General features: G+C 38.7%; 1 protein-coding gene across 3 annotated transcripts in view; it reads left to right on the forward strand.

Annotated features, from left to right (window-relative positions):
• Positions 1-15,533, forward strand: part of grid2 (glutamate receptor, ionotropic, delta 2) — a 227,426-nt gene that overhangs the window by 92,958 nt on the left and 118,935 nt on the right. For all 3 annotated transcript variants that reach the window (XM_044373896.1, XM_044373897.1, XM_044373898.1), the window contains exon 7: positions 9,833-9,934. In XM_044373896.1, the coding sequence (XP_044229831.1) occupies positions 9,833-9,934 (102 nt within the window). The remainder of the gene's footprint in view (positions 1-9,832; positions 9,935-15,533) is intronic.

A 15,533-nucleotide genomic window follows, 5' to 3' on the forward strand; every position in this document is an offset into this window, starting at 1 on the left:
AATCAAGCCTTTCTGGTGGACAATGTTTCCTTTTACATTAATAGCTTGCATATTACACCGTTTATCAGTAATTTGCCAGCAATATTTCTTTTGCTGTTCTAATTGTTTTCCTGAAATCCAATTCGATTAGAGGAGAAGGCAATTGGGCAGAACTTCGCCCGAGTGACTTTTTCAAATATAATTGCTTTCCAGGTGGTAGTCTTATTATAAAAAATGATTGTAATAGGGCATACTTATTTTTTATCCTTTATAATTTCATCATACCAATAACTTAGCACAAAATGATTAAAAAAAAGTGTGCCAAAAGGGCAGGAATTAAGTGAATAGAGTTTGTGAAATTAAATGAGACAGACACAGAAATGGATATAGGATGCAGACCTGCATGGACAAACATTCACACATACATTTTGTGTTCATTTATTCTCTAAAATCAGACTGCAGAATGGAACAGAATAGAGCCTACCCACTTTGAAGGGAACTACTTTTCATGAAGGAGCAGGGTGGACTTGCACACAGACTATGCGGTGGAGATTAGGCAGCCGGTGGTGCAGAGCACTGATACTTGTGCAGCCGGGACTGCTCGCTGCAACAAGCTGTCCCCTCTCTGTCAAACGATGGTGACACAGAGGGAGGGATGGGGAAAGGGTCTGTGGGCTAAAAAGAATTAGAAGAGGGATTGGAGGAAAGGAAGAGAGGGGAGAGGACAGAAGGAAGGCTCGGCTTGCAAGCTGTTTGGAGACTGCACTGACACACATGTTGCTCATCGGCAGGGGAGAAAGAGTAGGAGGTGGGGGTGGGGGGTGGGGGGGCGACATCAGAGGAGGGAGTGGGAGACAGGAGTAGTGAAACTGCTCAGCAGCTTGTCTATGTTCGTGCCTGGCTACTGTCTCTTTACTGCGATGGCAGACATATGAGTGTTTGGCAGAGACGACAGAAGGAGTGTTACAGAGCTACAGAGGATGGAAGTGACACACCAGGGTTTGGCAGATGAAACAAGGTTAGCTCAGAAAAAAGAGATATAGTTTATGAATGGAGAGGTGGAAAATCATTTTGTATTTTCCCAGCTGTTGGTGAAGAGAAAGAGATAAACTACTATAGTAGGAGATAAGAGTAAAAGTGTACAATTCGATATTGAACTGCATAAAGCCCAAAATCAAATCTCTCCCTCCACTGGTGGAGCTGATGGTGTTGTGTGTGGGGAAGTGCAGCAGCTAATAAGGCAATTGCCTAGGTCTCATTTCATGGGGAGCTGCTTTTTTGTCTACAAGCAAGAATTTTAGGCAGTGTAGGACAGAAATGTAGACATACATTTTTAACATTTATTCATACTTTTTTTTTGTTAGTTTTACTCTTTACAACTTCTGGTACATATTGATTTTGTCCCAGCTGCTAATCTCTGCCAGAGCTGCAAGCACTGTTCCCAGCTCCTTCACTCCAAAATGTCACCTGGTATTGATTGTGTTTTGAATCTTTATAAGTCATGTATATAACAATTAGACCAAAAGTCACAGTGTGCTTTGATGTTTGCCACTGGGAGTGAGTGAAAATGAGAGATGCATGAAGCCTCAAAACACCTCTCAGTGATTGTGAGATGCCTTTTAGGCTAGAGGATACTTTCATGCTGTTTGATTGTGTGTCCAAAATGTGTGGTACGTGTTTATCTAAGTGTGTGTGTAGGTTGGGTGGGTGAGTTCTGTTGAGTGAAAGGATTTGTTGCACAGTAAATGACTCTTCTGGCCCCCACACAGCACCGGTCGATGGTCCAATTACTTTTAAATGTGTGTGCTTACACATCCTTTGAAGTGTCCGAGATCTGCGTGCGTGTGTGTGTGTACTGTATGTAAGTGTCAGGTGGTCACGATGATGGAGGAGGTAGGAAGATGACTGAAGTATATCCCCTTTTTTCAGTGTGATGAAAATGTAGGCTGCTTGTCAAGTCAAAAACAAAACAATATCTGTGTGTGTGTTTCATCTTTACTGAGCTAGAACCCATGATCTCATATCACATTATTTTTCTATCAGTTGCATCATTTTTCCCCTCTATTTACCGAAACAAATACCATTATTGACTATGTTGCTTAATTACAAATACTAATTAAAAGCAGGTGTATTATATCCACAAATCACAGGTGGACAAATTAACCACCAGTACAAACCATCATTCCCTTGAGTTCCCTGAAGGAAAAAAATATGAATCTTAGTTGCAAAGTTAGCAAAAACAAAAAAAGTTAATGAAAACAAATGACTAGAGGAAGCAATGAACAACATGAACTAACATCAAGTCGTGATGAAAACATAATACCCCGCTGTGAGACATACAAAATCTCACTTATCACTTCTGCAAAATGACAACATCTGCCGCTAGTGAGAGCGATATGCATAAATCAACACTTATTTATATCACATTGCTTGAATATCTGTTTGTTCCTACAGATGCAACAGTGATTCCCCCTGAGAAGCACATAGCCTAAAACATTAAAGCCACAATTTAACAATGCAACATGTTGAATTGTTTCTCTGTTTATTGCCATCACAATAGATATGAGGATTCTAATGACTGCAAAAAAGGAGCACAAATACCCACATGTATTTCTTGATGGCTTTACAAACATCAAAATTGAATGAGTTGTTTTTTCCTCTTAATTTTATCCATCATTAAACTGCCTGAGTCTAATTTGTTTTCTTTTTTAATACAGTAACTGATCGACATTTTCAAATCTCTTGAAAGCTTTCAGTTTATACTAACAGTGTGAGTACATTAGCAAAGAAGCTAGCACAACAGACGCTCTCTGTATAGGTAACGCCAGCTGAGTTAGCTTAGCAGGAGACAAGTTACAACCCACTGCTGTTGGAACCACAAGTTGGAAATTCGGTGCCCGTTTTCTTTGTCTTTGGTTAGTTGAGTAAGCTTAGCATTGCATGACAGCAGGACATGCTAGAATGAATTGACCTGTGTTGCTTTGGTTTAGCTTCAGTTATACCATCACCCATGAATGTACGTGTTTGTGTATTTGGCATGTGTCCTGTGTGGGGTATTTATTTTGCTTCTTAAGTATTTACAGTGCCTTACTGGTGAATTTTTAAACTAAAGGTACGCTAACAGCAGATAATTCAATTGTTGTCGCTATTGGAACTGGTTAACTTAGCATTAGCTTAACTTGATAATCGACTCTTTCTAATTAGCTAACTTAGAGAAACGAAAATGTAGCGGAAACATGGATATGTGATTTGTGATGTTATTACATTTTACTCTATAAAAACAAAATTTCACGCATTTAACAATGCCATTTGGAGTGAAATTATCTTATTAATTCTGAGTGAATTCAATTATTGTCATTATTATCACAATATATACAATGTAACTTCTAACTAGCTTTGCTCTGAAAGACTTTATATCAAAGTGCAGTCTTCTGGCAATAGTAGCCATCCATAGGGTCTTAGCTTATGTGTTAGCTCGCTTGAAAAAAGCTTTGTTATTGGACCATTGTCATTGGCAGGCAAATATATTTTAATCATATTACAATATTGTTCTATAGCAAATTGTTGAATCTGATAGGCCACGATATATTAGGTTAGATCTCTGCATCTATCCATACAGTATTTGTGCAGGGTTATGCACACAAGCAAATGAGAGTGAATCTGATCGAAGTGATTAAAATAACCAAAGTTGTTGCAGAGAAAATAGATGTAAGATGAGAGAGTGGAGAGAATTATAGACCCAGACAGAAAGAACGTACTTGGGTTAAAAGTCAGAAAGAACAGAAAGCAATAAAGACTGATCAGAGAGCAGTAAATGAACAACATAGGGAAATAAAGAAAGAAAAAAAAGAGATGCATACCAGATGCATAGGAAGAAGGGCATAGTGGGATGCTAATAGCAGTGTTTTGAAGCCTGTGTCTACATGGTAACGGTCTAGACGCAGTGGGTCATCCACTTAACATGCACACACACCCACACAAACACACACACACACACACCCACAAATGCACATTTATTTCATACTGTCGGGGGGAAATGAGCCCTTATCTGGAGCTGTGGAGATAAGCAGAAGCAGTGGGCCACTCTGCTAGCCAGGCTGCCATTTTAGCTCCTGACTCACATGTGCATGTCCACACGCACATTCAAGGCTGCCTTCACAATTCCCTGTTATATGAAAGTCAAAACAATATAAATATAGAGTGGAAATATTGATATTCAGATAATGTAGCATAACCAATTTTGCTGAAATATTACAGAGAGGTTCTTCCATTTCATTTTGACTTACCATCTCCTCTCTCTCTCTCTCTCTCTCTCTCTCTCTCTCTCTCTCTCTCTGTCCCTCTCTCTCTCTCTCTCTCTCTCTCTCTCTGTCCTCTCTCTCTCTCTCTCTCTCTCTCTCTCTCTCTTCTCTTCTTCCTCTTTCATTCCTTATCCATAGTAATGACTAAAATAAACCCCCTCACGCTTGTAAGGTGGTCTGTAAAATGGAAATTAACATACATTATGTTAAAGGACATTTTATAGCTTTTATGAACTTCTATAGGTGACCAAGAAATTGCAGCAATGTCGACATGTCTATGTACAACTTATGATAGTCTATAATAGATAAAAGTATTATTTTTTAAGAGGAATAAACGAGGTGGCTGATTAAAGCAGAGATTACAAAACATACAGTAATATATCATAATGCTAAATAATATTTCTGTCAGTGCTCTTCAATACAGTACAGTACATGTTTAGAACAGGCAGTTTGGGTAATATTTCATATATTCATTTCAAATTCACCTTAATTTTCACCTCCAGAAATTGGATCATTATCTCAGTGCCTGGCAATAACTCATTAAGTCATTGAATCATACCACTGAAAATTCACAAGGTATTATGCCAATCCATGTGAGAGTGGAAAAGTAAAATTAGATGTGTCTCTATTGCAGAATGTGCGTGTATTAGCATGCATTGCTGTGTGTGAATGGCTGATGTCACATGCGTTTACTATACAGTTGCTAACAAAGCCAGCCTGGCTCTAATTGATAGCTTCTGTGAAGTGCTCAGTGATGTTGACTGATGTGTCTCATCTTATTGACTTATAACACAGGGAAATGCAGCCCAACTACCTTGATTACAAGCCATTAGAGAATGTTGATTGCTAAATTTTCTTTGATATTCGCTTTTCACATCTGCAAAGTGCAGTCTTAACTTTGCTAAATGTAGCTGAGGGATTTATCACCTCATCCAAAGCTAAAACAGATGTTTTCTCATTGACTGATAGCTGGTTTCACAGAGACCAACATCGTTTTTCAGGTATTCCTGTAGAGCTCTTGTTTTAATTATGCAGTGCAAAGGAGTCAATAGTAAGTGCCTTGCTTGAGGGTAAACCGACAATTTGTGTCTTAAAGAGGCAGTGCAGAAGCTGTTAAAAACAAAACTGCACCGATTTGATTTTGTAACTATGTCATTATCTGTAAATCTTACCCATATCCATTCACACCAACTTAAAATATAGTCAGGCTTAGTGCCATTCAGCTGAACTGCTCAACACAGGTTTAAAACACAGTGGCAGGTGTGTTTCCTGGTTCACTTACTTACATTTGGCTATTCATTACATTTTCCTCAGGGCTTTGTCACAAATAAGCCACGCTATCAAAAGACCGGGTCAAGATTCCAGGAAGTAAACAACTCAGTTGGCTGATAGGGGAACACGCACTGCTCTACAACACCATTTCAATTTGCATTTGTCATGTTTTATTTATCCATCCCTGTTTTCACTTTTCAGTCGAAACAATTCCCCTGGTCCACTTCAAAAACTCTGGTGGTTGAGTACACAGTTTCTCTGTCTCCAAGCTAAACGTTGCTGTTATAGAAACTTACAATAGGTTGCATTAGATTGACTGTTTGTTTGTTTTGTTCTTTTCTATTTCTTTTTCTAGTTCTCCTATTTTTCTTGTTTGTTTTATTGAACTTTGGAAAATTGAACTGGAAAAAAAGAGCTTTCTTTCAAAGTATGTTTTGCAAACCAACAGTCTTTTAGTGTGCCAACTGTAGTGTTCAACACTTTTGCATGTTAGTGAAGGACAGACAAGAGACAGCACAGACGTGTGTTGTATCCATGTCTGCATGTTTGACTTGTTTATTTTGTGCTCACAATGTGCCTCATTCACAAGCAGTGTGTACACACAAATCTTTGCTTACAACATGCGTATGAATGTTTTAAGCACAAATCCGAGATTTATCATATGTTCTTAACTGAATTTGCTCTTACTCTGCAAACAAACTTAGAACAGCCTTAGACCATACGTACGCACAAATCATAAACATCCCACAGTCTTAAAGATGATATAGTCAATATTTATTCGATGTTAACAGTATATTACAAACCACAATTATTTAAAAAATGATTGCGCCTACATATACAGCATTTATAAGTGTGAAATTGCTATGAATACACTATTTATTTACTAATTATACAATTAATAGCTAAGATATTGTAATCCATAAATCATCATCATAAATGTAATGAAATTATATATATGTATGTATGTATGTATGATCCTTATATAGAGAAATGGGGGCGTGGTAGTACGCTAATTACAGATAGCGGGCACACACCTGTCAATTTAGAATGATTCTGATTTACTAACATACGCACGGTGGTAAGAACAAAATTTGCCAGCGCGCACATGTCATTGATCCAATGGTAATTTTGCGTCCACACTTATATTGTGCGCAAAGTAAGAACATTTCTGCACACATATGAGGCCCGATGTGTGTGTTGACGTTGTTGCTTAAAAGCATTTACTTGTATTTGTACCTGCTTCCTGGTGAGCTTTCAGTATGTCACAGTGTAATTGTGAAAAAAGTCCACCCTGTCACAGTTATGTAATGTAATTTTACTCGTCAGCTTCATCCAAAGACAGTCGGTGCTGATCAAAATAGTTGCTGAAAAAGTGATTTACAATGTATAATTTGTTGCATGTGTTTGTATGTGTGAGTTCTGGTTTTTTCTTTTTTTTTGTTTTTTAAATGTATTTTTAGCCAGTCTAAAACATAGGCTAGTCTTTGCCTTTTTCACTGTGCACTGTTTTCTCATGTGTCCATATACTCCTTATTTTTTTCATCTCTTGGCTTAAATGATGCGTACGCGTGCCTACATCAGTTCTTACAGGTGTTTATATGGTATGAGTGCATACTTGGATGGAATGAATGTGTTTGTCCTGCTGGTGTTTGGTGAATGTGAAGTGGAAACCTCTCCGTGCATGCTATAGGCCTCTCTTGGTGGCATTTGGCTGCACCGCTAATGTTTCATTGATTATACACGCTCACATTTTTACAAGCACTTAGAACAGCTGCTGTGCTGTAAATTCACCTTTTACAATGTCTCTCATCATCTCTTCTCACCACGTATCGGTATCTTGTTTGTCTGCTGTCTGCTCCTCATCTCTCCCCGTCTCTGTTTCTCTCGCCCTTGGTGTCTCTCTACCTTTTTCATGTTATCATTTGCCTTCTCACGTGTGTCCTGTCTGTCTCTTTTTTGTGAGTCCTTTCTGTTTTTTTTCACTTCACATCCACCCCCTTTCTCATGTTTGTTCATCTACTGTAGGCACGCACATAGATGCACATATGTGATAACAAGGATGGGTTACAGGCAGCATCTGTGCGTATAGAGTCGTGTGTGCACACATACACATTCACACACTGTGATCAAGGGCCGTATTGACACTGAGATTGTAATGATAAGAACACAGCAGTGGTTCTTCTGTGTTATAAAATAAAGGTTAGTTGGCTCATCCTCAGAGTACCAGAAGATTACAAATGCCTCTGTTTTCTGCATTTTAAAAAATAGAGAAAGAACAAAAAAAGGGGATACAGATTTTGTGTGTGTGGGAGAGGAATCAGACTCACAGTTTAGCTCCACATCTCCCCCTCCAGGCTGAAACAAGGATAACATGTAGTATCATCTACCTGGCTGTCTGTCTGTGTCAGTTACATAAATTCAGACAGACAAGCAGTATATCAGTGAATTTTGAGCAATGTTGTAATGATAATTAGAATAATATTGTACAATATATTTAAACTCCCTGCACACTCTCACAGGTGATTCTAGCGGATGAGACCTCTGCTCACATCGAGGGTGGGTGAAGCTGTGCAGGGAATTATGTGAGGTCACTGGGCTCTTTTTACTAATAAAAATGATAAAGGTGTAATATTTCCCACCTGACAGGTGCAACGAAATGTAAAGGAAGGTCAGAGAGATGGCAATCAAACTGCATGTCTGCACATTCCCACACGTACTTTACCTGAGAAGGGGTCTAATCTGGTAAATAACACTGAGTGGGTGGACCATGGCTGTGCAGAGCCTTTAAAGGGAAATAATACCCTTGTTGGAACATACCTTTTTGAAGCCCCTGCACAACTATACAGGTGTTTTCAGTTATGGTTGATTAGACTTCAGTACAAGTTGGGACATAGCTATGATGGTAATTAGATGAGGTCACCAAATTCAACAAGAATGCTAAGGGTTTCATTGGTCCCAACTTATCAAGTGCAACAGGAGAGTGAGGGAGATGTCAATCAAGCAAGTCTGTACACACCCACATAGGCCTGAGATGAGGTCTAATCAGGCAGAATAAGTCAAAACACTTGCAGGGATTTATCATGTAGCGCCTTAAGTAAACACCAAATTTCTGTGAATATTTTTTTTACTATCTCAGTCACCTGTTGGTCAACCACAACATTGTCATCATATTGTGGTAGTGAATGTGACTAAGGGCTTCTAATGTAAAAACCTGGTCCTGACTTCTCAAAAGAAAGTTATTCTACCAGTAGAGTGAGTTAAACTGTTGTATTTTACAACAATACTTACTTCAAACATGATGTGAAATGTTAACTAAATGGCAGGGTGTAGAAAAGAAACCAGTTTAGCTAAGCTTTACTGTAAGTATTGGTCCCATAAGCGAATTGATCAGAATTGGCAAAGAATTGCACATTCAACAGTAACTTCAGGCTTTAGAAAACGGATTATCCCATATTTCCCTCTGCAGCATGCCCTCTGATTCTCTGGTGTGTTTGTGTTTTCTTCTAAGCACAAATCATGCCATGCAATTTTGTGTGTATCACAGTGTGCGTGTGTGCTTGTGTGTGTTTGTCTTTGGATAGCAGACAGCTAAATCACTTCTTTTATTTCTTACTGCCTCTCCCTCTATAGGGAAACCAAGCTAGTTTGATCTTTGAAACTAAAAACAATATTTTATTGAAAGCAGAAAGCTGCACACAGATGAAGGAAATATGGTTAGGGACTTAAATAATGTGGTCTTGGGGAAAAGACTGGAAGTTTATGGTGCAATTTGATAGACATTGAAGTCTGGGTCAGATTCATAAAGCACATTTGAATTATAGAAAATCACCATAATTTTGACAGGTACATAGTGCACTATAAATGAGTTCATGTTCTGGTAAACAATTTGATGTAAGTGTACATAGAGAAGTAGGTTATAATAGAAAATAGGACACTGGGAGATAAAATATTCAGTAGGTAGATAGATATTTGTGTTTTTTAAGTCATTAGGTTTGTGTCCTCTGATACTGTACCTGTCATGAGTGTGCTGTAACATCTTATTTGTGTTCTGAATTACTAAAGCAAAATTATCATCTTTATTGTTTGTGTTCTAACTTGGTTTACAGTACCTAAATAAGCATCCTTATAGTTATAGTTTTTTTGTGTGTTTCATCTTGTGCAAGTGCTTGAAGTGCATTTGCCTCTTTCCTTTTTTTGCAGTTTATCACTTGGTAAAACCAACCTGGTGCCTATGATATCTGTTAATCTAACTGTTTTGTGTCTGTGTGTGCACATTGCAGCTGGCAACATGGGACCCAGTTCATGGGTTGAACGGCACGCTGACAGACAGGAAATTGGAAAATAACATGAGAGGAGTGGTGTTACGAGTCGTCACTGTCTTGGTGAGTATGGCCGACCAGAGTGTTCATCTCTATGTGAATGTCTATGTTTTTATTTATTATCTGGTGATTTCCAAACTTACATACATAAAAAAGACATAAAAAGTTTTACTCTTTCTGTTTGGAAATTGTTGTGACTAGTGCTGGCATGTCGGACTTCAGCCTTTTGCTCGATTGTAAATCTGTCCTTTTGTCTAGTTTTCTGCCCATCATTCAACTCAGTCTCTGTGGAGATGCAGAGAGGGACAGATGGAGAGCTTGTGTGAAGGAATGAAAATGGCAGACAAACATTTTTGAGACAATGTTAAGCGGTAGATAGGAGTCAGAGAAGGCAAAACACAAAAAAAATATAACAAGGTGAGCTTACAAATGGACCAAGCTTTCATCATTTCATTAGCTTCGTTTTTGACATTTGACAGTTAGATGATAGACTGTTGGAGTCTTGATGATAGTGAGACTCCAGCTCTGTCTGTCTCGCCTGCAGCATCGATTTGAGTACATCCCATGAATGCTTTAAAGATTCACTGCTGTAAATTCTTCATATCCAGTCTTTGAAGTGAGAAGCAGAGAAGAAAGAGATCATTCTAGATATCTTTGTGGCTATCCCTTTTTTCTATCTTTAATTTTTTTTTCTTTCTCAGTCTTATTTTCATCATCCTTAAAGGGAGGAAGAATACTGTATGGATTGGGTTTTTGAATATCTTTTTTTTCCCGTCTTCAGTAGGGTGGGTCCTATAGGCTTATCCACATTTATGTAATTCTGGTGTGTGTGTGTGTGTTACCCTACATGACTGATGCCTTGTGAGAACAGAAATAGATAGAAATAGTGTGAAATGTCCAGGATGCTACCCGGATGTACTGTTTTCTTTTTATGTGAGAATGGTTGGAGGGCACATCCTGATTGTGTGTGTGTGTGTGTGTGTGTGTGTGTGTGTAAGTTGGTGTGTGTTGGTGTGTGTGTGGAGGAGTGTGTGCATGATGTGAAGGTTTCTAAAGGGACCTTTGGAACAGATTGTTCTGTGTTGCCTCAGGCCCTTTTTGCTCTGATATAACTGTTTTCTGTCTGTAAGGTGCAATGGTCTCATAAAGTACCATGCATAGTGTCTCTTGCCCTGTAACACACACAAGCATGCAAGTAGGAACACACACACACACACACACACACACACACAAACATTGACCTGTGAAAGGATGCGTTCATTCTATTTAATCAGCCACACTGTTGAATAGTTATTGATTAGTTAATTAGTGATGAGATCATACCACTATTAGGGCCAATAACTCTAAATCAATGCTATTGATTAACAGGCATTGTATTGATTATTAAATGGATGTTACTGAGGGGTGGCTACATCACTATAATTATGTGTTTATGGCTTTCCACAGTGCTCATTAGTGTAACCATCGTAGTCACAAATGTGACCAGAATTTTTATTTTGCAGCTGTGAATTCAATTTTAAGCCTTTAAACAGTTACATTAAAATGATGCATTCTAGACAGGCACTTGATTTTCTTCAGAAGACTTTATAGAGTGCGTGCCCACATTTCTCTGGTGTTACTCAACATTTATGAGTAGCAAGCTGTGAATACAGCTCCTGCAGCCAAAGGCAGAAGATGTACCTTTTTAGACTTGAGGTCACATTTTTGGAGATAATGAAAAAGCGCTCACAGTGTTTTCCCTAAATGAACCTGAAAATTTTACTTTTGATGAAGCCATGCAGTAAACTACACAGTAACCACACGTACTACAAAATCTATAATGACTGATGGGGTGATTTATAAGGTTCCATTCAACTGTTGTTGTAGTTGAAAGCTGTTTTTGGATGAGGATGAGAGAGAAGATTTTCTTGTGTCAGTTTATGTAGTATAGAGAGAAAAACTAAGAAAAAATATCTAAAGACCTCTCAAATGTCTTTAAACTGGTACATCCAGTACACTCTCAGTATATCACTGGCTGTGCTCTTCTAGCCCATTGATTTGCAATTATAAATGTACCAATACATGTATAACAACAAAATGGCTGTGCATTGTTAGGTTCCACAAATATAACAAATTTTGGTTTGGAGAAACTTTGTCGTTTGGGTTAAAAATGCTACTTCGTTAAGGTAGTGACCTTGTCATCATGGTTACAATAATAACAGCTTGGATATGGTTAAGGAACAGCGGGCATAGTTAAAAGAAACCACCATTGACTTTCTCTAGGAAACAGATAACAGACTACAGTTTCCCGTGTTAAAGAATGTTTTGTTCACCCTCCCCCCAACCTCCTCCTGTCCTGCAGACTTTGTCACTGTAGAATAACGTCACACTGTTTCATGTGCTCCAGGCGGATAAGAGTTATAATTCCTACGGCAGCAAGAGGGCTTTGTCACTTGAATGTCAACTCATGTTTTTTTGGGGCATTTGCCCTCGTTTTTCTTGGGCGGACAGTTTCTAATATTGCACTGTACTGCTTGATGATTACTGAACTATGGCTTTACTCTCACTATAACAAACTCAAGTTCAAGCTAAGCCAGCAAAGTATGAGATGGGGGCATGCAAACGCAAAATGTACAGACCTGACAAAAGTGCAATTTTATGACTTTATTACATAGCAATAATAGAGAGATGATGGGAAACGAGGAAGACAGATGCAACAAAGGTCCCTGGCTGGGGACATTTTGGCGCCTGGAAAAGTTACATTTTACCAACGAAAGCACAGGCACATACATTTTGGAAATTTTGCACTATTGGAAGAAGGATGAAGAGAAAAATCTGTAGGCCTCCTTTACATAAATCATAAGTCACAAAGTTCAGGATTTATCCTTATCTGTTGTTTTGTGATATATATGGATCCTCCATCTTTATGAAACAGAGACTGAGGGGAAATTCATTTTTTGTAACAATATGAAATCTAATCTTCTGCAGAGACTGACAGGGCTTTTCAAAATACATTTTACACCATTTTCACAGACAAATCCGCAGAGTGCTTTGAAAATGCTCACTGTGCTGCAAATCACCACACAACTTTGTCATTCCCAACATTCCCTCAGAGGGCTCTTCAGATGCCATTACATAGTCTTTGTGGAAAAATTGCTGTTCCTTGTCCCAATCATGTCTCCAAAAACACCCGAGCAGCAGTGAGCCCACATGTGGTTCTTCCAGTCAAGAGAAGACAGGGGATGAACTTGTGCCAAAGGAATTAGTGTAGAGTTAAGACAGGAGGAGGAGAGATGATGGGAATGAGAGATGGAAGCAATATCAGAAAGACAAAGAGGAGATGGAAGAGAGGGATCGCTGGATGTAGAGGGATGTGAGATAATATTGCCAGGATGACAAGTGGGAAGTATCGTAGCCCTGATGGATGAATGGAAGGAAAGAGACGAGGAATCCTAGACATATGTTTAGGGAAGGAGGGAGACGTTGTGATGTGGAAAGATGCCAAATGGTGTATATCACAGCTGGTGAGTGGCAGGGGAAAGAGAGAGATAGTAAAATAACAACAGAGAGTAAAGAGAGAGGGAGAGAGACAGATTAACGTCACAAAGCCAGCATCTCTCGAGGTAATTTTTCGTTACAAGATTTTAGTCTGGAAACCATCGACTCAGTATTGATTGAGCCCGGCAGCTTAAAGTCAGACCAACCAGTAAAACCGTTTAGATGATTTCATGACTCGTTGCCTCTCAAAAGTCAAAAATTGAACAGCTCTTTAAACCAGATGTTATAGATTAAGCATGTTGTTGCAAATACAACGACTTTTTATTCTAATTCAGAATCATATAAAAACTGATTTTGCTTGATAGTTTCAGAGTGATTTGACTGTTTCCCCAACAGCCATCATGTTTTAGAGGTTTAAAAAAAAAATAAAAGACCGGTGACAGTCCAGTACACGCAGCGGTCACCCAGTCAGGTGAAGGAACAGTTCATGTTGATGTCTACTGTAAGTGAAGGGGGAAACTGTCATGTATTGTACAGCCAAATTGAAATGACGCCTGTCTCAAACAACCTGTGCCCTTGCCACAAAATAATGAGCTAAGCTAAAATCGTGGGTTGACACCGGAGAGACACGAGCTGCCTGTATATATTCTGTTCTCTTAGTCCTTTACCTAGAGTACACCATAATCAGATAAAATACCAAACATGCTTTCAGCACTTTCAAACACTCCCACCCCCGCGTACACACACCTACACAGAGTTGCACATGCACAGTGTTTTGCTTTGTATTGATTTTCTGCTGCTATTTGTTGTGTGTTATGTGGTTAGCTTGGAAGGTTGTGTGGGTGGGCATGTGTGTATGTATCTACAGCACATGCATGTGTACAGTATGGGTGCGCATGCATGCATGCTTGTGTGTGTGTGGGTTTGTTCGCTGTATATACAGAGCCTGCATACTTGAAGAGCAATCAATGCACAATGACCCAGAATTATTGTTGGGAAAACATAGAGAGAGAGAAGAAAACTGAAGACAGATAAGTTCAGTGTGTTTTTAAATGAGACAATTTTTCAGAGAACAGTTCAATTTTTACATTAGGATTTTAATCAATATACTGTTAAGTTAAATTAAACAATTTTTTTTCAATTTTTTTTTTAATTCATAAAAGCCAAATTTCCTTCCTTTCAAGACTATCAAACCAGCCTCTGTTGCTAATATATTTTCAATCTTTTCCCCCTTTCATTGTTTGGGAACAATATACCACCCGTCTAGTTTGATTGACAGTTACCTAACTTATTAGATTCTTCAAGACTCCTGTTGTCCTACCCTTCAGATAAAGAATTTGTAAAGAGAAAGTCCTGAATACACTCACACAACTTTGAACTGGAAAAATATTTTATATAAGATATTCTTGCACCCTCATATGTATGCTGGCAAAACCATTTGAGTTCCTCTGTGTTCCCCAGTACCAATTAACTTCTAAAAATGTCAATGTAATGCATGATTTACCTCAGAAATGAGCTTCCGATGTGAACATTCACCTTAGAAATGTATTTGGAAGTATTAGAGCCTGGGCAAATGGCCGACTGGGTTATTGTTCCCCTGGACAACAGTGCCAATGTTTTCAGCACCATGTTTATGTTTGTTTATAAAGGTTTAAAGTACCCGCATAGGGATGAAATCAGTGGCACTTGGGGGTATTCAGTATAGAGGGTGTGTGTGTAGGGGTGTGTGTGTTAGTGGGTGTTCCTGCTTTGATTGATGGATGCTTGTGGTGAGAGAGGGACTTGGCATGCATGTCCATTCACTGCCTAATAGCTTATTGAACGGCAGCAGCTAGCAAGGATTAGAAAGCGCCAAGTTAATGCGTAGCATAGCCTGCGTGTGTGTGTATGTGTGTGCTTAATGTGCAACCAGTAGCCAGTCAATAACACACACAGGCCCTCATAAATCTGCAAGACATATTGGCCTAAAACATTTCACTAATCAATAGGGATTTATTAAAGAAGAGTGAGGGAGAAAGGGTATGTGTGAAAGAGACGAGAGCCAAAGAGAAAAACTCCTCAATGAAACACTCAGGTACAGTATATGAAAATATAATTTTGTATTTCTTTTCTAAGATAAATTTCCCACTAGCTTCCTGCTCTCCTTGTTAAAAAAATATCTTGTTTTTCCTTGCGCTGTGTTCAC

Source organism: Thunnus albacares, chromosome 2 (genome assembly GCF_914725855.1).
Source record: "Thunnus albacares chromosome 2, fThuAlb1.1, whole genome shotgun sequence".
Classification (NCBI taxonomy): domain Eukaryota; kingdom Metazoa; phylum Chordata; class Actinopteri; order Scombriformes; family Scombridae; genus Thunnus; species Thunnus albacares.